Below are 25,869 nucleotides of genomic sequence, written 5' to 3'. Positions count from 1 at the left end.
TATATATATATGAAATACTTGACTTGGTGAATTCTAGCTGTAAATATACTCCTCCCCTCTTAACCACGCCCCAAACCATGGCCCCCCCCACCTCCCGAAATCGGAGGTCTCAAGGTTGGCAAGTATGCACCAGAGGTGGTTGAGAACTTCCAAATTCAGACTGACAAAATGAAGATGGCCAACCAGCCTGACATGGTGGTGGTTGATAAACATCACAAGTCAGCATTGATGAAAGATATAGCAGTCCCGGGCGATAGAAACATTCGGAAAAAGGAACACGATAGGCATGAAAAACACAGAGGGCTGAAGAAAGAGCGAGAGAAAAAGTAGTGGTGATCATGGCATTGTTGGCAGTAAACCCCAAGCTGTGTGAATGGCTCCAGCAGATTCCAGGAAAAAACATCTGACATCTGTGTCCAGAAGAGTGCAATACTGGGAACAGCACAGTTCCTGCGCAGAACCTTCAAGCTCCCAGGCCTTTGGTAGAGGACCCAAGCTTGGAGGATATACCGCTCAGGTAGGCAAGAAAACGATTTTACACACATATAATTCTTATTTCAGACAGAATTCCAGACAAAGCTGGATGTAAATAAAAGTCTCAGCAAAGTAGCTTACGATGTTCTCGATTACTGCTGCATTTAATTATTGTCTTTAATCTTCGTATTGCTGTATTTTGAAAGTCCTTCATGTGCCCTGTGCACAGTGTGAAGGACTAAGGAGGTATTTTAGAGATAGATTAGGTATAGGAATCGTCTTACACTAAAACTCAACTTGGGACCAAGGAACGGAACTCATTCATAAGCCAAGGCCCAGCTGTAAGTCATTTCCAGACAATATTTGCTTTGGACTTTCCTAATTTGGGCCTTCTCTTTTTGGATGTTCCCATTTGTATGTCCAAAGTTCCACATGGATAGTTGGTTTGTTGCCTTTGTTTTACGCTTGGAACTGATCGCTCTCTTCCTCTGGATGTATGCTCAATGTTATTTCATTCCTCTGAATTATTCATAATTTTAGATGCAATTTACAATCATCGCATAGCTGTTAGTTATTTTTACATCATTCAAGCTGCAGGACTTAAGTGGTTTCTGGAAAATGTCATCTCTGTGCCACCAGAGGAAGCATCATTACATTTCAAAAGTCCAATAACTTTGAATTTGATGTGGAATATCTAGGAAAATATGTTAACGGGTCAAGACAGAACAAGGAGAGAATCTTAAAACTTCAAAGGTTGAAAAGCCTCCGAGTGAACACTAAGGAGCAGATATTTTTTTAACGCAACTGTTCTGATGTTAAAGGGGAACTGCACTTTTGGGGGATTTTGCCTATCGTTCACAATTATGAGGGGCAAGAGAACGGATGTATTTCTTTTTAATGCATTTTAACTCGTAAATAAACTTAAATAAAAGTCTGCTTATATTGGAGTCAATGGGAGGTCTTCTATTCCGCCCATAAATCTCTCTCGAAAAACATCCAAAAAGTGCCAACAATACTCTATTTATATTTCGTGACTTCAAAAATTAACCAAGTATTACAGATATTGTTATTATAAGCGGTAACGCAGACAACCTAATTCTAGCGGCGCCGTTATCAGAGGTAGCTAACAACTTGTGATGCTATATTGACAACAGCGGTTGCGGTGAGCTGCTTTCACGCCTTGGAGCTCGACAATGTATTCTTGATCCTAAATACTGTCCCACCTGGACGGTAGAAGGATGAAGACATAATCTAATGACAACAGACGTTGTACAGTAAGTGATGTTTTATTATGTTTGTTGGCTCTCATGAAGTCTGCAGTGAGTCAAAATCAGTGATGTAGTTTATTGTTAGGCGTTTTTGAAATTAATGCTCCGCCAAATGCTTAAAATGATCAAAATAGGTAAATATGACATGTTATTATGAATGTGCCTGTTACTACATTACATATATACTTACATCATGTATATAAAACCTAGATGGGGGTGTTTGGATGTTTTTTTAGAGCGCTTTATAGGCGGAATAGAGCGACTCCCATTGGCTCCATTGTGAGCGGACTTTTAAAGGGGAACATTATTACCAGACCTATGTAAGCGTCAATATATACCTTGATGTTGCAGAAAAAAGACCATATCATTTTTTAACCGATTTCCGAACTCTAAATGGGTGAATTTTGGCGAATTAAACGCCTTTCTAATATTCGCTCTCGGAGCGATGACGTCACAACGTGGCATCACATCGGGAAGCAATCCGCCATTTTCTCAAACACCGAGTCAAATCAGCTTTGTTATTTTCCGTTTTTTCGACTGTTTTCCGTACCTTGGAGACATCATGCCTCGTCGGTGTATTGTCGGAGGGTGTAACAACACGAACAGGGACGGATTCAAGTTGCACCAGTGGCCCAAAGATGCGAAAGTGGCAAGAAATTGGACGTTTGTTCCGCACACTTTACCGACGAAAGCTATGCTACCAAAGAGATGGCAAGAATGTGTGGCTATCCTGCAACACTCAAAGCAGATGCATTTCCAACGATAAAGTCAAAGAAATCTGCCGCCAGACCCCCATTGAATCTGCCAGAGTGTGTGAGCAATTCAGGGACAAAGGACCTCGGTAGCACGGCAAGCAATGGCGGCAGTTTGTTCCCGCAGACAAGCGAGCTAAACCCCCTATAGACCCTAGCTTCCCTGGCCTGCTGACATCAACTCCAAAACTGGACAGATCAGCTTTCAGGAAAAGAGCGCGGATGAGGGTATGTCTACAGAATATATTAATTGATGAAAATTGGGCTGTCTGCACTCTCAAAGTGCATGTTGTTGCCAAATGTATTTCATATGCTGTAAACCTAGTTCATAGTTGTTAATTTCCTTTAATGCCAAACAAACACATACCAATCGTTGGTTAGAAGGCGATCGCCGAATTCGTCCTCGCTTTCTCTCGTGTCGCTGGCTGTCGTGTCGCTGGCTGTCGTGTCGTTTTCGTCGGTTTCGCTTGCATACGGTTCAAACCGATATGGCTCAATAGCTTCAGTTTCTTCTTCAATTTCGTTTTCGCTACCTGCCTCCACACTACAACCATCCGTTTCAATACATTCGTAATCTGTTGAATCGCTTAAGCAGCTGAAATCCGAGTCTGAATCCGAGCTAATGTCGCTATAGTTTGCTGTTCTTTCCGCCATGTTTGTTTGTGTTGGCTTCACTATGTGACGTCACAGGAAAATGGACGTGTGGTTAAAATCAGGCACTTTGAAGCTTTTTTTAGGAATATTGCGTGATGGGTAAAATTTTGAAAAAAACTTCGAAAAATATAATAAGCCACTGCGAACTGATTTTTAATGGTTTTAACAATTCTGAAATTGTGATAATGTTCCCCTTCAAAGCATGTATTTACTATTTAGAAACATGCGTGTTCTTGTCTCTCACAATGATTTAAAAAAATAGGCAAAATTCCCCAAAAATTGCAGTTTTTGCCTTTTTTTTTAAAGATTTTAAAGATGATAAAAAAACACATGCCTAATGTGGCTAATGTGAGTCACCGTTTTAGCCTTCATAGCCCTCTAAAACAACTTCCAAACCCTCCATCAACATTTTGTTTACGCACTGCAAGTCTACATATAATGCAGTAACAGACACGTTCATAACAATATGTAATATGTACAATGTTTACCGTATTTTGCTCATTTGAATCATTGATTTCCTTCGCGGATCGGTTTCCTTTTCCATGGCAGTGCTCTTCCGACTTCCGGCAACAGATGTGTGTTCCTACTTCCGGGTACAAACGCGAGTGTGGAAGACTTGGTAATAGACAACGAAGACAGCTATTTTTACAAGGTTGAGACGTTGGAGCAGACAGAAGCCAATTCATTACCATGAATTGATTAGCGTGGACCGCGACTTAAACAAGTTGTAAAACTTAATCGGGTCTTACCATTTAGTGGTCAATTGTACGGAAAATGTACTGTACTGAGCAATCTACTAATAAAAGTTTAAATCAATCAATCAATCGATCAAAAAGAGTGAGGTCGGGGTGACTTTGGCACTGTAAATGTGGAACTTAGAGCCATTTTATTGGAGTGCTTACCCAAATAAACCGAAAAACATCCCCGGCCAGCTGGACCAAAAACGAACAACTGTCCATCAAGTGAGTCACACTTTAATATTGATCATGATACACACAGCATGCATGTTATTACAACTACAGTACATACGCTGTGTACAAACAAAACATGAAATGTGGGCTAATACTTTACAGATACTGTAATGTGATTGTTCATGTTTTTCAGTCAGTACAGATTGGTGTCCTATCGCACTGTGTTCTGCATAACAAACTGACATTTCGTTTTGACGTAGAAGCTAGCTTATCTCTTTCCGTAGCTAGCTTTTTCGGCTAATACGGAAGCATACCGATGTTTTCCTAAGATAGAGGCGAGTCAGAAGCGTTATCATGTAATGCGAAGGTTTTTTTTTTTTCCTTCAATACAATATTTAAAAAAAAGAAGCAACCATATGGAGAAGATTATACATTTTTCTGACGTTTGGTGCTTATAAACAGGCTGAATGACACATATTTTTGTTATAACAGCTTGAAAATATAATAGGGGACAATTAATGTGTGATCCATGCAATGCACAAAAATGCAGCGTCCAAAGAGAGCTTACCTGTAACAAGGAGCCTTCCAGTCGTACTCGACATGCCAAATCTGTTCCGAGCAAAGCACGTGTAGCTGCCTGCGTCAGATTTGCTCACATTGGCAAGTCTCAGTGTTCCATCTGGCGAAAGGGTGATCCTGTAAGAGTGCAGCGACACACACAGCAGTTCCTGAGCCAACATCAATTAATGCCAGGTGATTTTATCATGACATATAGTTATGGGTCTGGATTGGAGTCCAGGGTCTGAGCCCGTTCAATGAGCACATCATGTATGCACAGATAAGCTTTATTGGGTGTTTATGTTGCAACAGGGACATTGATTGAGTCTTTAAAGACGGGTCTTTTGAAACATTGATCTAAACACTGAATCAGTACTTCTTCCACTCCCTGATGCCTTACCTGTTGTTGGTGAGAATAGGAAGGTTTCCTTTCTTCCATAAAATGCTGGCCATGGGATAGGCTTGGGGTTTACATTCCAAAGTCACAGTACTTCCTGCCTTGGCTTTAAGCAAAGCTCTGAGGACGTTTCCTGTGAAGTCTGGGGGAGAGGCTGGTGGGAAACAGTAAGCAGACTTTAAAATAGGACTGCCGACATCAAAAAACAGCCTGCATTAAATCAATCATGTAAAGAGGTACTTCAAAATACAATACGCCAAAGTCGTTATTATATTAAAATTTTGTTTCAAAGGTTGCACAAAAACATGAGAAGTCGAAGCTTCGGAAACTGTAGCCCAGTCCAGTAACTTAAACAAGTAGACTCCAACCTTGCGTAGCAAAAGCTGTATGCCAACCAAAAACAAAGGATGGATGAAGAAGAAAATACAAAAGACAACCTCATTTATCATCGAGTGAGTGTTTAATTATGTTGTATTATTTTAAAATATGACTTATTTTATCTTTGTGGAAAATATTGGACACAATGTGTTGTCAAGCTTATAGACTAGACCAGGGGTCGGCAACCCAAAATGTTGAAAGAGCCATATTGGACCAAAAATACAAAAACAAATCTGTCTGAGCCGCAAAAATTAAAAAAATTAAAAGCCATATTACATACAGATAGTGTGTCTTGAGATATAAATTGAATTAAGAGAACTTAAAGGAAACTAAATGACCTCAAATATAGCTACAAATGAGGCATAATGATGCAATATGTACATATAGCTAGCCTGAATAGCATGTTAGCATCGATTAGCTTGCAGTCATGCAGTGACCACATATGTCTGATTAGCACTCCACACAAGTCAATAACGTCAACAAAACTCACCTTTCATGCACAACATTAAAAGTTTGGTGGACAAAATGAGACAGAAAAAGAAGTGGCATAAAACACGTCCTAGAAAGTCGGAGAAAGTTATACATGTAAACTAGAGATGCGCGGATAGGCAATTTATCTCATCCGCAACCGCGTCAGAAAGTCGTCATCCATCCGCCATCCACCCGATGTAACGTTTGATCAGAACTGCATCCGCCCGCCATCCGCCCGTTGTTATATATCTAATATTAATCAAAAAAAAAAAAAAGGGTGAAAACTACGCGAATTGCACCTTGTGCAGACAAGATTTTTCGATCGGACACGGAGGAATTAGCGATGTAAAAGACCACGTTGGGACAAAAAAAACACAAGTCTAATGCCGTTGCTAGCGATACAAGTGGAAAACTTTCAACGTTTTTCGTCGCCCAAACAGATTCTTTGGATGTGATAAATGCCGAAGTTTTATTTACGGAGGCAATAATTGAGCATGGACTTCCAATCGCACTGGCTGATCACATGGGACAGTTAATAATGTAATGCAACCTTTAAAAATCATTACGCGGTGATCGCGATCCCAAAAATAAACTTTTCTTGCATGATAATGTCCAGAAAATTTCGCTTTATATTACTATAGAGTCCTTTTAACGAATGAGTTTGATGGTTTATCACAAACCTTAAATGAAATTCCATGACCACCGTCCTGCTCTCTATATCAACCAGGGTGAGCCCCACCCCTTTCGTGAGCGCACTGAGTGCGGAGTGACCCCTTTTACGCGCCCCCGGCAACAGGGGTGGCAAGCAGGTAAGCTGCGCGGGCGGAGCGCGCGGAGTGACCCATGTTACAAGCCCCCGGCCACGGGGGTGGCGGGCAGGTAAGCTGCTTACCTGCTGCGCGTGACGCCGGCCGCGGCGGGGTGTCGGTGCGGTGGGCGCGGTAGTGACCCTGGACGTGCGTCGGGCCCTTCTCGCGGATCGCCTCAGCTACGGCTCCCGGTGGGGCCCTCTCGGGGGAAGGGGCCTCGGTCCCGGACCCCGGCGAGGCGTCCCTTCTCCGCTCCGTAAAAGTGTCCATCTCTTTTCTTTTTTTTTCTTCTGTTGTGGCATATGCAGCAGGTGCCTGCTCGTTTTTCGTATGTGGGTAACAACATTTAACTATGTATATATATTTCCCAATTGGTTTAACTGCCACCCGCAAAAAAAAAAAAAAAAAAAAAAAAATCTAATTAATCCGCCCGACCCGACCCGCGAGCGGATAAAATCTTATTTTTTTTAATTTCATCCGCCCGATCCGCGGATAATCCGCGGACTCCGCGGTTGTGTCCGCAAACCGCGCATCTCTAATGTAAACTAACTACGGTGAGTTCAAGGACCGCCAAAATTAGTAGGACAAAACGGCGCTCACCAAATACTCGAATCAGTGAAGCATGTTTAATACAAACAGTGTGCTTTATAACAATTAGGGAGGCTTGTGTCATGTTTGACCTCCTACATAAACCATATTAAAACAAAATTATTATTTTTTTCCCCTCATCTTTTTCCATTTTTCATACATTTTTTAAAAAGCTCCAGAGAGCCACTAGGGCGGCGCTAAAGAGCCGCATGCGGCTCTAGAGCCACGGGTTGCCAACCCCTGGACTAGACTTAGACTTAGACTTAGACTTCCTTTTTATTGTCATTCAAATTTGAACTTTACAGCACAGATAAGAACAAAATTTCGTTACATAAGCTCATGGTAGTGCAGGATAAAAAAGCAATAAGGTGCATATATAAATAAATAAACAGGTTACTGTACAGATAAATATATTGCACTTTTCCACATGCGTCCACGTTTATGGATGTATGTTATATTGTCTTTTTTATTCCAGCGGGTTTATCCATTTTGGGGGAGTTGAGGGGATGATTTAATTATGATGCGTTCAAGAGTCTTACGGCCTGAGGGAAGAAGCTGTTACAGAACCTGGAGGTTCTGCTTCGGAGGCTGCGGAACCTCTTTCTAGAGTCTAGAGTTATGCGATGTGATGCAAGTGTATTGTTCATTTTTTAACTGTTTTTGTTTTATTTTTTATAAATGGCTGTGATGACAATGTCAATGAGATTTCTAATCACTACGATGTTGGAATTTGTATTACTATTGATACTGTTGTTGATATTATTAATTTTTGTTTGACTACTTTTGGATTGTTTCGTGTCATGTTTGTGTGTCCTCTCAATTGCTCTGTTGATTGCTATTCTGAATGTTGCTGGGCCAAATTTGGTTTTGGAATTGTATTGTTATGGTAGTATCGTGTATTGTTTTGTTGGATTGATTAATACAAAAAAATAAACAATTTAAAAAATCGAGTGAGTTTTTAATTATGTTGTATTATTTTAACGTATTAATATTACAGAAATTGTCCGGCAGTCAAAAACAAAATGAAGAAATATATTTAGTTAAAAAAAAAAAAAGGTTTTATTAAGGCGACGTCTTTTATGGGGGAAAACAAACTAGATTTATTGTTACACCTCTACATGTTCCATGTCGGCTGAAGGCGTGACCCCAGGACCAAGAGACAGGAGTCGTCATGCAGGTCAAATGATTTATTTATTTACGAAGAGAACCAAACAACGGCTAGTGCATGGCACGTAGCGGCAGCAGAGAACACATGCACAGTGACAAAAAGCACCTATCCAGCGCTGGCAGGAAACTCAACAGAAAGTAAAGGTGCAGCAAAACAAGGAGGAATTAGAACCAAAATAAGAAGACAAGAAAATACATAAAGTCCAAACTGTCATGTGGGATCATGACACTATACTTAAGATGCATTATTATTAGTGCTGATCAAATTGTGTTTTTTAATAAGATTAATCACACTTTTGCATGATGATTAATTGGAATTAACCACAGTAAATTACTTGCTTGCATGATTTAAATTAACGTTAAAAAAGACCATGTCACGGTGACGTACGCATTCATGCGTGCGCTGCGCTGGGCGCATCTCCAGGAGCGCGCCAGGCGCGTGCCAGTCCGGCTGCAGCAAAGAGCTGCAATCAATCACCGGCAATCAACACACCTGAATCTGATGATGAGACCTGCCTTCATAAGCCAGCACAACCTGCTATCCCGGGCCAGAACGTAGTTTCCTGTTCAGTACAGTAAGCCCATACGTCAAGCTCTATGCGCACTCTTTGCTCTCTGTGTTTTCTCCCCCGTCGAGTTCATTGTCTCGTGTCCTCCTTGTCGCCTCTCTGCGGCCTGCCTTCGTTCCCACGTCACGAGCAGTGTGTCTCGCTTGTCTCCCCGCGTTCCCTTTGGATCTCGACCTCCTGCCTGGACACAGACTCTGACGCCTCGCCATTGCTCCGACTACCTGCCTGTCTCACGGACCTTCGAGCCTGCCTTTCCCCTCCGGGACTTACACCTCTCGGTCAACATTACCGGTAACACACTACAGTCAATTCCCACACATAGTCGCACATCATACACTTTTGGATTTGTCACACTTCATTACCCCTTGTTTATTAATCTATATATTATATATATTATTTATATATATATAAATAAATAGAGCTAAAACAACGTTCCTCCTACCTCCTGTACACCCATAACAGATCAAAGCATTTGGACACAAATGCAATTTTACTGTCAGAAAAAAAACAGGAAAACTTTTTAAATGTTGTACTTGAATTGTGATTTATGATTTACTTGTCATTAATTTGCTTAAAACAGCTGTATCTAAAGTCTCTTTTGGGTGTATTTTGAAGTGAAATTTGCCAGTAAGCCCGACAGTCAGAGTCTCTTCACTCATCTTTGCACTGACGCATGCATTGACCTGATCACTGACCGTATAACAGCGCGCGCCGCCTTTCAGCTTAACTATCCACAGTCAAGGTAAAGAAGCATCACATGAGTTAACCCTTTATTTCTGACAGACCTAATGTTTATAAATTACGGCTGTCAAATGATGAATTTTTCTAATCAGAATAGACACATTTTGGAATGTGGATTAATTGTGATTAATCACAGGTGATTACTCGTTTACACAGTTGAAATTAGTTCATGAAAAGACCCAAATATTGGTACACAAATGCAATTTTTTGTCAGAATGTAATGCAGGAATGTTTTTAAACATTTACACAAAACTTGGAAACACTTCTTCTGAAGTTCTTTCAGGCTGTATGAAATTTGCCTGCAAGCACACCTGTCAAGAGTAGCGTTGTAACAATACCAATATTTTGGTACTGGTACTAAAATTATTTCGATACTTTTTGGTACTTTTCTAAATAAAGGGGACCACAAAAAAATTCCATTATTGGGTTTATTTTAACAAAAAAAAATCTTAGGGTACATTAAACATATGTTGCTTATTGCATTTAAGTCCTTAAATAAAATAGTGAACATACTAGACAACTTGTCTTTTAGTAGTAAGTAAACAAACAAAGGCTCCTATTAGTCTGCTGACGTATGCAGTAACATATTGTCTCATTTATCATTCTACTATTTTGTCAACATTATTAAGGACAAGTGGTAAAAAATTATTAATCTACTTGTTCATTTACTGTTAATATTTCATTACTTTCTATTTCATCATGTTCTATCTACACTTCTGTTACAATGTAATAATCACTTATTCTTCTGTTGTTTGATACTTTACATTAGTTTTGGATGATACCACAAATTTGGGTATCAATCCGATACCAGGTAGTTACAGGATCATTCCTTGGTCATATTCAAAGTCCTCATATGTCCAGGGACTAGAGATGCGCGGTTTGCGGACACAACCGCGGAGTCCGCGGATTATCCGCGGAGTCCGCGGATTATCCGCGGATCGTGCGGTTGAAAAAAAATAAAATAAAATTTTATCCGCGGGTCGGGTCGGGCGGTTGAAATTAAAAAAAATTAGATTTTAAATAGATTCAGGCGGGTGGCAGTTAAACCAATTCGGAAATATATATACATAGTTAAATGTTGTTACCCACATACGAAAAACGAGCAGGCACCTGCAGCATATGCCACAACAGAAGAAGAAAAAAAAAAGAGATGGACACTTTTACGGAGCGGAGAAGGGACGCCTCGCCGGGGTCCGGGACCGAGGCCCCTTCCCCCGAGAGGGCCCCACCGGGAGCTGTAGCTGAGGTGATCCGCGAGAAGGGCCCGACGCACGTCCAGGGTCACCACCGCGCCCACCGCACCGACACCCCGCCTCGTCCGCCTTCGCCGCGGCCGGCGTCACGAGCAGCAGGTAAGCAGCTTACCTGCCCGCCACCCCCGTGGCCGGGGGCTCGTAACAGGGGTCACTCCGCGCACTCCGCCCGCGCAGCTTACCTGCCCGCCACCCCCGTTGCCTGGGGCGCGTAACAGGGGTCACTCCGCGGTGGACGGTGGCCATGGAAGTCGGTACCCGCTAAGGAGTGTGTAACAACCCACCTGCCGAATCAACTAGCCCTGAAAATGGATGGCGCTGGAGCGTCGGGCCCATACCCGGCCGTGGCCGGCAGCGAGAGCCGCGAGGGCTAGGCCGCGACGAGTAGGATGGCCGCCGCGGTGCGCGCTGAAGCCTCGGGCGCGAGCCCGGGTGGAGCCGCCGCGGGTGCGAGGGACATCGCACCTCCATGCACTTGGAGGTGCGCTCAGCGCGGCTCCCAGATGATTGCGCACTGGTGTCTCCTTTCTTTAACAGGCAAAAGCTTTATAACCTCACTAATGCCTTGCATCGTCTATATTAGATATATAACAACGGGCGGGTGCTGGCGGGTGCGGGCGGGTGCAGTTCTGATTAAATGTTAGAAACGGGTGGATGGCGGATGGTTGACGACTTTAGTGATGCGGTTGCGGATGAAATAATTGCCTATCCGCGCATCTCTACCAGGGACATATTTCCTGAGTTTATAAACATAATATAATTTTTTTTTAAAAGAAAGAAGATGTTGTGATGCCAAAAAATATCGACGTAATCATAGTAGTATCGACTACATACGTGCATGTACTTGGTATCATTACAATGGATGTTAGGTGTAGATCCACCAATGGCATTTGTTTACATTTTGACGCCGGTGAGCTACGGTGTGTAGTGAAGCATGTTTAGCTATTCCTCGTCCTGCAGGGATGCTACTTGTAAAACACATACTTTTTTTGTTGCCATGGTTACCAGGATTAGGGATTTAGAAGTAGCTAAAACACTGCCGACGGCGGATGTACGTTAGCCGCTAGCTAGCTAGCCATGTCTTAAAGCACCTCTTCCTGAGGGCGTGTCAGTGTTATAACTTCACCTTTATTGTTAGTTTTTAAGCCAAAATGCGTCCGTTCTCCCTCTTCTGTCTACACACTGTGTCTGCTTGTAAGTACTCTGTGTGTGTGTGTGTGTGTGTGTGTGTGTGCCGCCGAACATGCTCCTCTGCTCGTAAAACCAGCAATGACACGACGTGACTTTGACGGAGGCGCGGGGGGTGTGGGTCCGGTACGTTTCAGAGACGGTATAGTACCGAAAATGATTAATTAGAATCGCGGTACTATACTAATACCGGTATAATGTACAACCCTAGTCAAGAATCTGCTCACTCACATATGCATTGATCGCGATTGATCTATGGCGGTATGGGGAAAATAGATTGCATGATTAATCGAAGTGTGTACAAGAATAATGCGACAATTGTGATTAATCATGAGTTAACTCGTTAATTTTGACAGCTCTAATGTAAATATATACAAGCAGCAATTCTGCTCCCACTTAGCAGGTACATAAAACGATACATCTTAAATGTGTTTGACCTCCACAAAACATCCTCACTGACCCCATTATCCGTTAAGCCAGACAACCTTTCAGAATGTCACTAAAATGACCTTTAAAATTGTGGAGCAACAATGATTTGATGATTTAAGGGAGAGATAAATGCCACCTACCTAAAACCATTAGTTCAGCAGCAAAATATATAATGCTGTGCTCGTTCTCAGCCACACACTGGTACATTCCGGCATCGGCAAGTGTCAACACAGACACTGACAGAGCTCCGTCCTTCACGAGGATCCTATCCTGTGAGGGATGAAAGAAAGCAATTACTGCTTGAGACTTAAGATAGCCTTTGCTTTGCTCAGCAGACTCTGGCCGAGCTTAATAAGCATTGGATTGGGAAGGCGCCATAACCAATGGGCATAGATCAAATCCGGATTTACAAATCACGAATGAATCAATCTGGCTAGAAATCACATTTGCGTCTGCCAAATAGTTCCAAGATACGTCTCGCCATCATGTAAACCAAGATTTATAGTCTGCTGGGTTGGTCCTGCTTCCAGCAGCTCCACTCACTTAAATGCACAGATAGCAGCTACAGTGAGTCTGTGGCTGGGGTATGCAGTCAGGTAAGGTTCATCATGATAAATACAAACATTTTTATTAGATATATAAATATTATTGAACTGTGTTATAAATGTACTTTACGTATGAAACCAGTAATTTTTAAATATGTTCTTAAAATCACTAAATTACTTTGTCTTAGTGTTGTCCCGATACCAATATTAAATTATTAAGATACTTTTCTAAATAAAGGGGACCACAAAAAATTGCATTATTGGCTTTATTTTAACAAAAAAATCTTAGGGTACATTAAACATATGTTTCTTATTGCAAGTTTGTCCCTAAATAAAATAGTGAACTTACAAGACAACTTGTCTTTTAGTAGTAAGTAAGCAAACAAAGGCTCCTAATTTAGCTACGGATGTATGCAGTAACATATTGTGTCATTTATCATTCTATTATTTTGTCAACATTATAAGGGACAAACTGTAAAAATTTATTATTAATGTACTTGTTCATTTACTGTTAATATCTGCTTACTTTCTCTTTTAACATGTTCTATCTACACTTCTGTTAAAATGTAATAATCACTTATTCTTCTGTTGTTGGATACTTGACATTAGTTTTGGATGATACCACAAATGTGGGTATCAATCCGATACCAAGTAGTTACAGGATCATGCATTGGTCATATTCAAAGTCCTCATGAGTCCAGGGACATATTTCCTAAACATAATATACATTAAAAAAAAAACAAAAGAAGATGTTGCGATGCCAAAAAATATCAACGTAATCATAGTACCGTATTTTCCGCACTATAAGGCGCACCTAAAAACCACAAATTTTCTCAAAAGCTGACAGTGCGCCTTATAACCCGGTGCGCTTTATATATGGATAAATATTAAGATTCATTTTCATAAAGTTTCGGTCTCGCAACTTCGGTAAACAGCCGCCATCTTTTTTCCCCGTAGAAGAAGTGCGCGGTGCATGCTGGGATATGTGACGTTTCATTTCCATTTGTGTGTTTATGTAAAGACCCCAAAATGGCTCCTATTAAGTGTGTTGTCTGTCTAATTATAAATAATGCAGACGAGGCGTGTTAACTGAGTTCTCAACGTTTACTCACAGCGTGCTCATAACCACATTCTAACTGCCAGCACATACAACAACGCTTCTCAGGGCTACCGCGCAAGCTCGTCACTATCGTTGCATGCTGGGTAGTGTAGTTGTTATATTTGCTAGCTCATAACATCACATTAAGAGACACGCTTACGCGCTTAATTCAATACTCGCCGTCATTCCGGGTGGATTGACAAAAGACCTCCAGCCGCTAGATATTGGTGTCAACAGGGCATTCGAAGCTAGACTGCTAACTGCGTGGGAACAGTGGATGACAGAAGGCGAACACACGTGACGTTCACCAAGACAGGGAGGCAGGGAGACAGCGCCAGACGACATTTTGGATCCCACATTCGCCCAACTTTTCAATTCGGACAACGAAGGAGAATAATTCGAGGGATTTATGAATGAAGAATAACTTCAGAAAGTGAGCGTTATGTTTATTTTGTGTGTTGTGACATTAACGTTCGAGCAACATTATGTTGCTATTGCTCTGCACTATTTTGAATTTTACTATGTTTGTGATTGCACATTTGCGTACATTTTGGGAGTGAACAGAGTTGTTAGAACGCTGGTTTTTAATATATTATTAAAGTTTGACTGACCTATCTGACTGTTTTTTTTGACATTCCTTTAGCGCAGTTAGATGCGGCTTACAACACCGGGCGGCTTATAGGTGGACAAAGTTTTGAAATATGCCGTTCATTGAAGGCGCGGCTTTTAACCCAGGGCGCCTTATGGTGCGGAAAATACGGTAGTATCAACTAAATACGCTGCTGTACTTGGTATCATTACAGTGGATGTTAGGTGTAGATCCACCAATGGTGTTTGTTTACATTTTGACCGGCACTTTTCAGAGGCGGTATAGTACCGAATATGATTCATTAGCATCGCAGTACTATTCTAATACTGGCATACTGTTAAACCCTACTTTGTATTTGGATCAAATACATGCCATGAACTTGAGATGTGGCTGCAGTGATGTCTTATTTCTGCTTAGTGCACAAGCAAGCCCACCATCTCAGTGTCAAAATGTTTTGTCAAAAACATTTGTTTTACACAATGACTTTCTACAGCATGTGTATCACTTTTTAAGTAAGCGTGTCATTATTATTCTTTCTGAATTGGACAATAAACTGCATAAATGTCATTTGTCCAGGCCCGCAATTTCTCTTCCCCACCATAAGGATGCAGGGGCGTACTTGAGCTAGAACGTGCTTGTCATTGCAAAGAAAAACGTTTAAAACGAAATGAAAATAAGGAGGTCTTTTACAAACAAAGTAACATAGTTTTCTAAAGAATAATAGGAACATTAACGTATTATGCAAAAATAAAATAAAATATATAATTAATTGGAATAGGGAGTATTTGAAAACATTACTTTTACCTGAGGTGAATTATTTTCAAAATGTTCTTGTTATGTTTAAAATGTAATACAATATGTTAAAGTTTAAAAAAAACTATGAACCTCAATGCACATCACTGGTTTGTGGCTTGTCATAGTACACATATTAAGGGATAATACTGTAGAAATTAGATTTGGATAAAGCTTATATAAATACACATTTACTTCCTTCTGAAAATGATTCAGCATACAGTCATTGTCTAAAAAGCTGTCAACACAAGTGCATACCAATATAATTAGGTCTTTCCTACAACCAAGCGCAGTGGTTGTATGAGTTCTGCCGGCACTAAGGAACTGTGGTTCATTAAGGGACACATGAAAAATGTTCTATGACATTTTGAAGCATTGGAAGTTTTGCCATTATTGACGAAGTAGCTGCCAACACAATGAGTACCAAGATGATCGTCTTGTATCCTGTCAAGCATAGTGGTTATAGTACAGTGGTTCTTAACCTGGGTTCGATCGAACCCTAGGGGCTCGGTGAGTCGGCCTCAGGGTTTCGGCGGAGCCTCCGCCACGGAGGTAAAGAGACATCCGACTTATCGTGTAAATAAAAACTTCTCCCTATCAGTGTATTATGGATACCCCCAAACAATGTTCCTCTAATTTTCCATCTGATTTGCAGGTTTTTTGATTGATTGATTGAATCTTTTACGAGCAGATTGCAAAGGAAGAGAATACACGGTACAGTTTACACAGTACAGTACATATTCCGTACAATTGACCACTAAATGGTAACACCCGAATAAGTTTTTCAACTTGTTTAAGTCTGGGTCCACGTTAATCTATTCATGGTAATGTGTGTAAGGTGTGTAATTTGTTTTGAGTTCATGCACTGTGTTGGTTTTGTTCTTTGAACAAGGTGATGTTCATGCACAGTTCATTCTGTGCACCAGTAAAAAAAACATACAACTTTGTCTTGAATTTGAGAAAAACATTTTTTTATTTTTCACTAAAGAAGGGTTCGGTGAAGAAGAAGAAGAAGAAGTCCTGCATGGCACTTTACATTGAACCCACTTTTTAGCGTGCTAAAAATGCGATCTGGATGAGACACCGGCATTTAACTGCACGCCTGTGCCGGAATGATCCGGGGCGCAAGAAAATGCATATTGCAAGAAGTTATTTTCATATATGAGATATATTAGTAACATTTGACCTAAACGAAAAAACAAACATTTTAAAAACGCCAGCGTACACTAACAGGTAGGGCTGTCCGATAATGGCTTTTTGCCGATATCCGATATTCCGATATTGTCCAACTCTTTAATTACCGATACCGATATCAACCAATACCGATATCAACTGATATATGCAGTCGTGAAATTAACACATTATTATGCCTAATTTGGACATCCAGGTATGGTGAAGATAAAGTACTTTTTTTAAATAATAATAAAATAAGATAAATAAATTAAAAACATTTTCCTGAATAAAAAAGAAAGTAAAACAATATAAAAACAGTTACATAGAAACTAGTAATTAATGAAAATTAGTCAAATTAACTGTTAAAGGTTAGTACTATTAGTGGACCAGTGGCACGCACAATCATGTGTGCTTACGGACTCTATGCCTTGCAGACTGTATTGCTATATATTGATATATAATGTAGGAACCAGAATATTAATAACAGAAAGAAACAACCCTTTTGTGTGAATGAGTGTGAATGAGTGTAAATGGGGGAGGGAGGTTTTTTGGGTTGGTGCACTTATTGTAAGTGTATCTTGTGTTTTTTATGTTGATTTGATAAAAAAAAAATAGAAAAAAAAAATAAAAACGATACCGATAATAAAAAAAACGATACCGATAATTTCCGATAGTACATTTTAACGCATTTATCGGCCGATAATATCGGCAGGCCGATATTATCGGACATCCCTACTAACAGACATCATTTGAATTACTTTAGCCCCTCAAGTCATCCAACAGCTATACCATTATAAATTGTCATTTGTGAATAGAAGATATGTCTATTATGTTTTGCATTTATGACAGTCCAAATATGTTGACAAACATGTTGGATGAGAGATTTTCGGTCCAGCTCGATCACCTTTGTTCTCACAGCCATTTGTGCATAACTGTGCCAATTTGGACGTCGATTTCAAACGTGCTAAATATAGAAGCAAAACAGCGGCTGCAGGACAGTTTTAGTCTTGATAAATCACATCGCAAGGACTCTTTTTTCATATCCTCCTCCTAGTATTGTGGCCATTCTAATATATAGCATATATTCTGCATATATATGAAGTCACACACGCTAGATAAATTGCGCTCGCTATTTTGCTCATTTAAAAGACGCAATCCTCTGCAGAGAAGCTTGGTAGATCAGCTTTGCGTGCACTATCAAGTGTGTATGTGTCGTAATGCACGCAAACCTATTGTATTGTCGTATGAACTGTATTATTTCCATGATAAAACAAGCAACTTACCAACATCACATTTTAACCTTAAACTGAGACATAACTGCACTTTTGTACGGGGCGCCAAAACTGAATAAAAGCTTTACTAGGGTTATAGAGAAGGTTGTGAACCGCAGATTTATGAGGAAAGGAAGAGTTAAAAGGGAACTGTGGGGATTTGTGCACTTTATAGGCTACCTGTACTTTATGGAATTGTGCGGTGAAGTGGTGCAGGGTATGAAAGATCATTTGGAGCTGTAGCTTTTTGACATGGGTTAAAGCAGTGTTTTTCAACCACTGTGCCGTGAGATACAGTCTGGTGTACGGGGGGAGATTATATAATTTCACCTATTTGAGTTAAAAAATATTTTTTGCAAACCAGTAATTATAATCCCCAAATAATGTGCCGTTGTTGAGTGTCGGTGCTGTCGAGAGCTCGGCAGAGTAACCATGTTATTCTCCTCAATATCAGTAGGTGGAAGCCGGTAGCTAATTGCTTTGTAGATGTCGGGAACACGTCTTGTGAGACGAGGACGGTTTGTTGTGATCACAATATGCAGACAACAGCGGGAAGTCAAAAGGTGTCTAATGATTAAACCAAAAATAAACAAAAGGTGAGTGCCCTTAAGAAAAGGCATTAAAGCTTAAGGATGGCCATGCAGAACGAAACTAAAACTGAACTGGTGACAAAGTAAACAAAAACAGAATGCTGGACGACAGCAAAGACTTACAGCGTGTGGAGCAGACAAAGTACATCCGTACATGACATGACAATCAACAATGTCCACACAAAAAAAGATAGCAACAACTTAAATATTCTTGATTGCTAAAACAAAGCAGGTGCGGGGAATAGCGCTCAAAGGAAGACATGAAACTGCAACAGGAAAATACCAAAAAAACAGGAAAAGCCACCAAAATAGGAACGCAAGACAAGAACTAAAACAGTATGCACGGGAACACAACTAAAAAACTCCAAATAAGTCACAGTGTGATGTGACAGGTCGTGACAGTACACCTACTTTGAGACAAGAGCTATGGTGATGCATGGTTGGTTATGGTTTAAATTCATATGCAACAATTGCGACAACAACTTTTTATTGTCTACTGAGTTTCATTTCTTAATGATTACTGCTGGTGGTATGCCTCCGGATTTTTTCAATGAAAAAAATGCACCTTGGCTCAAAAAAGGTTGAAAAACACTGGGTTAGATATATTAGATTAAGATTTATTGGTCCCCGTTGGGGAAAATGTAAACAATAGACATTACACATCACGGACAAAAGCGACAAAAAGACATCATACATGACCAACACATTTACAGGCTCCTCAGACAGATCGGCCGGGCCTGCTGTTTAGGGCGGCAATAGCTGCAGGGGTAAGGCTTTTCCCGAGGAGGGCCTTCCGGATTTTCATAGTTCTGTACCTGCACTCTGATGGTAGTGGGATGATGTATTGGTATAGTGGGTGAGTCATATACTGGGCTATTGTGTTTGCCAGTCGAATGATAGACCTGTGGTTTAAATCTGAGATGTTGGGTGTGGGTAGGCCGATGATTTTAGCTGCTGTGTCTGTAACCCGTGTGAGTTTGGTCCGGTTTGTTACAGAAAGCATAGTAAAAAAATATGTGGAACAGTACAGAAGGATGGGTTGAACGATGCTTTGATACAGTAATCATCATCATCGGCGGTCACTCGTGGTCGAGTATGACTGTCCTCCTTCCTGGTCCTTGTGGGTCTTCAGGTGGGCGTGGAGGCCGATTCTGTACCCGATTATTCTGGGGCAATGTGGACAAGGGAATGTAGTGGTGGTGGGTTTGGGTTGGGCCTGTTTGGTGGATGCTCTCTCCTTTCTTAGTCTGCGCTTGTCTTGTGCAGCATGGCGGAGGTCGTCATTATATTGCGCGACACCCTCACGGACAAGGTTTCTCCACATCCTCCTGTCTGTTGCCTTGACTTCCCAAGACTTAAGGTCTATGCGACACTTTGTCAGGTTTGCCTTGATGTTATCCTTAAATCTCTTCTTTTGACCTCCCGGGGCCCGTTTCCCTTCAACAAGCTGGGAATAAAGGACTTGTTTTGGGAGGCGAGAGTCAGGCATGCGGACTACATGGCCAGTCCATCTGAGTTGGTTTTGGGCAATCGTGGCAGTGATGGTACAGTAATAACAGGAGGTGAGGTTTACGGACGGCTGACAATCGTTGTTGACTTCTTTTTTGAATGTCCGTGGTGTGCTGATCAAAGGTAAGTTTATTGTTAAAATCTCGGGCAGGTATCAGAAGACTTCAGGAACAGAGTGTCAAGACTTGGACTATGGCGTGGTTTGTTCTCCCTTGGTGCAAATGAACATTTGGACCAGACATGGCGTGAAGGTGAAGACATTTAATTTTACTATAACAAAAGAACAAACTAAAGGTGCGCACAAGGCGGAAGTACAAACTTGACAAATGAAACCAATACTTGCACGTGGGCAAAAAACTAAGGACATGAACAAAAGTCGCTAACTGTGGCATGAACCAAAACAAAACTTACTTGGACAGGGCATGAAGTACGCAGAGGTAAACAGAGTGTGACAGGGGTATGATGTCGCCAGGGAGACTTCCTGGCAACAATGGGTTTAAATAATAGTGACATGATTAAAGACAGGTGCGTGAGTCGTGAGGGCAGGTGAAAACTAATGGGTTGCTATGGTGACAAACAAGAGTGCACAATGAGTCCAAACGTGGAACAGGTGAAACTAATGGGTAGCCATGGAAACAAGACAAGGGAGTGAAAAGCCAGAAACTAAAGAGTCCAATAACTAAACAAAACATGACTAAGACAAAACATGATTACACAGACATGACACAGAGGGGGTTCAGTGCGGTGAAGCATGATGGAGTGTATACCTTCTTTTGACAGCTGTTTGTTTACATGGTACAATTCCAAAATGTGTTTTTGCAAAGTGCCAATAATTGTGTTCTTTAAATTCCTTTCTGTGTTTCCTGTGATAACCTTCACAGATACAGAAAGAAGTAAACTTTCCACTTGACAAATATAAGAATATGAAAGAAGTGTGTTGTGGTCAATCTCAATGAATTAGCGTAACATTATTTAACACACACATAAATACATATCTGCAACGTTAAAGACAACCAAGCTGAAAGCCATGGTTCTCACTATACACCACATTACATATGCTGTAGCAGCAAGGTGTTATGCTTCACGCGGCGTATCTCAAACTAGATTAAACTCACTGTCCCTTAATCAGGCGGCTCTTAAATATGCGCCATGAATAATGAAGAGCGGCAAGTGACTCCATTCAGATGAAATGAAGCAACCTCGCGGGGACCACGCTGCTGTGTGATCTGCCGGGGTAAGGACAGGGAAGCGCAGTCTATTCACTGGCACACCTTGGCGACGGCTTCATATTCTCTATTTATCGCATCCGGAAATGCGCTTTGAAAAACTGCAATCCATTCCAACGGCAGGCGTCAAGAGGATTGAGTTGGGTTGAGTTGAGTTTGAGTTTATTTGGAACATGATGCATCACAATTTCCAGTTTCTCTATTCAACATGTTCGAAAAGGAGTAGGAAGAAGCAGAGCTTATTTAATCCTACCCCTTTTCCTTTACATAGCAGTTGCAAATACTTTTGTTCACTTCCTGTTCTCAATTTATTCACAATATACACCATAAGTAATAACAATAAAAATAAATTCCTAAATACATAATAATTGGTGAAGTAAGTTATATTTTACAAAGCAACTAAAGCCTAAAGGGACATGGAGGGAAAAAAATGTTTACTTGTGCAATAATTTTTGCGAGAGCTCGCAAAAAGTTTTTTTTCCTTTGTCAGTGAACCGGAAGTAAAACAGACACAGCGATGGAGGAGCCTACCCATCATCCGTGGGAGAAGTTTATCGATTTCTATTTTAGTATTGGCCTAACATATAAAGACATCAAATTGTATTATGGTCTCACAACAGAGCACAGATGATGAGTAGGCATACTTGTCAACCCTCCCGGATTTTCCGGGAGACTCCCGAAATTCAGCGCCTCTCCCGAAAAACTCCCTAGACAAATTTTCTCCCGAAAATCTCCCGAAATTCAGGGCGAGCTGGAAGCAACGCCCCCTCCAGCTCCATGCGGACCTGACCTGTTTTCACGTCCGCTTTCCCACAATATAAACAGCGTGCCTGCCCAATCACGTTATAACTGTAGAATGATCGAGGGCGAGTTCTTGGTTTCTTATGTGGGTTTATTGTTAGGCAGTTTCATTAAAGGGGAACATTATCACAATTTCAGAAGGGTTAAAACCATTAAAAATCAGTTCCCAGTGGCTTATTTTATTTTTCGAAGTTTTTTTCAAAATTTTACCCATCACGCAATCCCTAAAAAAAGCTTCAAAGTGCCTGATTTTAACCATCGTTATATACACCCGTCCATTTTCCTGTGACGTCACATAGTGATGCCAATACAAACAAACATGGCGGATAGAACAGCAAGGTATTGCGACATTAGCCCGGATTCAGACTCGGATTTCAGCGGCTTAAGCGAACTTGAAGAAGAAACTGAAGCTATTGAGCCATATCGGTTTGAACCGTATGCAAGCGAAACCGACGAAAACGACACGACAGCCAGCGACACGGGAGAAAGCGAGGACAAATTCGGCGATCGCCTTCTAACCAACGATTGGTATGTGTTTGTTTTTAAGTGTTGTAATGTTTTTAAGCTAAATTATTGGTAAACACAGTTTATGTATAATAATTTACGTAAAACCGCGAGTAATGAATAAAGTTTTCATCAATTAATATATTCTGTAGACATACCTTCATCCGCTCTCTTTTCCTGAAAGCTGATCTGTCCAGTTTTGGAGTTGATGTCAGCAGGCCAGGGAAGCTAGGCTCGATATTCTTCTCTTGATCATCTTCGGTGGCATAAGGGACGGTGTGAGCCAAGACATCCAGGGGGTTTAGCTCGCTCGTCTGCGGGAACAAACTGCCGCCATTGCTTGCCGTGCTACCGAGGTCCTATGTCCCTGAATAGCTCACACACTCCGGAAGATTCAATGGGGGTCTGGCGGCAGATTTCTTTGACTTTATCGTTGGAAATGCATCTGCTTTGAGTGTCGCAGGATATCCACACATTCTTGCCATCTCTGTCGTAGCATAGCTAAGTGTGCGGAACAAACAACTGACCATTTTCGTCGGTTTTCCCCACACCCTCGTATTTTGAACAAATTTCGTCCAATTTCTTGCCACTTTCGCATCTTTGGGCCACTGGTGCAACTTGAATCCGTCCCTCTTCGTGTTGTTACACCCTCCGACAACACACCGACGAGGTATGATGTCTCCAAGGTACGGAAAACAGTCGAAAAAACGGAAAATAACAGAGCTGATTTGATTCGGTGTTTGTAATGTGTTTGAGAAAATGGCGGATTGCTTCCCGATGTGACGTCACAACGTGACGTCATCGCTCCGAGAGCGAATAATAGAAAGGCGTTTCATTCGCCAAAATTCACCCATTTAGAGTTCGGAAATCGGTTAAAAAAATATATGGTCTTTTTTCTGCAACATCAAGGTAAATATTGACGCTTACATAGGTCTGGTGATAATGTTCCCCTTTAACGTCCTCCCAGCGCGGTAACAACACACAACAACAGCAGTCACGTTTTCGTCTACCGTAAAGCAGTTCGTCTGCCGTAAACAGCAATGTTGTGACACTCTTAAACAGGACAATACTGCCATCTACTGTACATGCATATGTGACAATAACATCTAGGGCTTTTAGAGAGTGCAGTGCACAACTGTGCACACAACAAGGAGACGAAGCAGAAGAACGAGGAAGATACAGCCGTGGCGACGCCGACGACGAGTAAGATGAAGAAATACGCTTGTAAGTTCCAAGCCGCAGCTGCGATTGGACCTGGATAGCCTCCGGAAAGAAGTAGTGGACTACCAAGTGCTTGGCAGTGAAGATCTTCCTCAGGAAGCAAAGATTGACCGGTTTTGGGCCATGCTAGCGAGAGATGGAAGATTCCAGACTCTAGTGCATTTGATGAAAGCACTTTTGTGCGTGCCACACAGCAATGCATCATCAGAGAGGGTGTTCAGCATGGTTAGAAAAATAGTGACAGAGAATAGAACAAGGATGGACAATTCAACCCTTAACTCAACAACGAGTAGATGAGTGTTATGTGTGTGTATATTTGTAAATAAATAAACACTGAAATTCAAGTATTTCTTTTATATATATATATATATATATATATATATATATATATATATATATATATATATATATATATATATATATATGAAATACTTGAGTTGGTGAATTCTAGCTGTAAATATACTCCTCCCCTCTTAACCACGCCCCCAACCACGCCCCCGCCCCCAACCACGCCCCCACGCCCCCACACCCCACCTCCCGAAATTGGAGGTCTCAAGGTTGGCAAGTATGTGAGTAGGCTTTCGCATGCTCCCGCTCCTCCATTGCTGTGTCTGTTTTATTTCCAGTTCACTGACATAGGAAAAAAAAACTTGTGCGAGATCTCGCCAAAAGTATTGCGAGATCTCGCAAAATATCCATGTCCCTTTAGGGGCTCCGTATTATTTCACATGGTGAGATGAGTAAGATTATCTAGAAAATGAATGGATGGATGAGACACATTGAAATTGTTTATCATGGTTCTTCTTCTTCTTTGTACTTTGTAAACACTTTAAGTTTGAAGAGTTTCTTGAAGTAGATCATATTAGTACATTGTTTGATTTCTATGCTCAATCCATTCCATAATTTCATTCCACATACTGATATACAGAAGGTCTTAAGTGTTGTACGTGCGTACAAATGTTTTAAATTGCATTTTTCTCTAAGGTTATATTTCTCCTCTTTTGTTGAGAAGAAGTGTTGTATATTCTTGGGTAGCAGGTTACAGTTTGCTTTGCGTATAATTTTAGCTGTTTGCACTTTCACTATGTCGTGGAATTTCAGTATTTTTAATTCAATAAATCAGTTTTGTCCAAAGTGTGGCCCGGGGGCCAATTTTGGCCCGCCGCTCGTTTTTTTATTGGCCCTTTCAGCAGATAGTAACACTTAAATGAATTCATTATTATCGAGATGTATTTAGTAATGTTGTCAAACGATACATTTAAAAAAAATCCGATTAATCACACTTTTGAAATTGGATCAATCACGATTAATCACAAATATTTCTCGTAGCATAAAATCGCTTGCATGATTTCAATTAACAATCTCAAAGCAATTAAAAGAGACCCCGATACTTGGTCACAAATGCATTTTCATTGTAAGAATCCATTGAAGGTGAAATAGCCAAATAAGTTGTGTGATCAATCGGCGTATATATGTGATTAATGCAATATTTTTTGTGATTAATCGCATGAGTTAACTTGTCCTTTTTGACAGCCCTAGTTATTAGATTACACTAATTTTCTTAGTCACGTGTAACACAAAGCTAACATAGATGTCTTGTTCAGCTAGCTTGGCATATGTTGACGTACATCGGTTTGTTTTTAGCATCGTTAGATTTTAATGAACGCGGCCCTCGTTGGATAAAGTTTGGACACCCTTGCAATAAATAAAGGGTTTGTATGTTCTCTATATCCAACATTATGTATTATTCTAACTGATCTTTTTTGTAAAACTGTTGTCAGAATAATTGTATCTAAGTTATCACAAAACTTTGTGTTCCCGGCGAGCAGACAAAAGCTGTCTTTAATCCTACCAAGCAGAAGGCTTGTCACACTCCACTGTGTAGGATGGGAAGCAACAGGAAGGTGGTCTGTTTCTTTGATGTATTGTAATCAACAGAAAG

The 25,869-nt window shown here is 40.9% G+C and overlaps 1 protein-coding gene across 1 annotated transcript in view; it reads right to left on the bottom strand.

Moving 5' to 3' along the window:
- cntn3a.2 (contactin 3a, tandem duplicate 2) overlaps positions 1-25,869 on the bottom strand; it is a 220,099-nt gene that overhangs the window by 100,287 nt on the left and 93,943 nt on the right. Inside the window, exons 10-12 of the mRNA XM_061976496.1 lie at positions 12,748-12,877; positions 5,018-5,168; positions 4,628-4,755 (exon numbers count right to left, since the gene is read on the bottom strand). Coding sequence (XP_061832480.1) covers positions 4,628-4,755; positions 5,018-5,168; positions 12,748-12,877 — 409 coding nt within the window. The remainder of the gene's footprint in view (positions 1-4,627; positions 4,756-5,017; positions 5,169-12,747; positions 12,878-25,869) is intronic.

This window comes from Nerophis lumbriciformis, linkage group LG01 (genome assembly GCF_033978685.3).
Source record: "Nerophis lumbriciformis linkage group LG01, RoL_Nlum_v2.1, whole genome shotgun sequence".
NCBI classification, from domain to species: Eukaryota; Metazoa; Chordata; class Actinopteri; order Syngnathiformes; family Syngnathidae; genus Nerophis; species Nerophis lumbriciformis.
The sequence above is the reverse complement of the archived record's forward strand: the minus strand, read 5'-3'. Positions and strand labels throughout refer to the sequence as shown.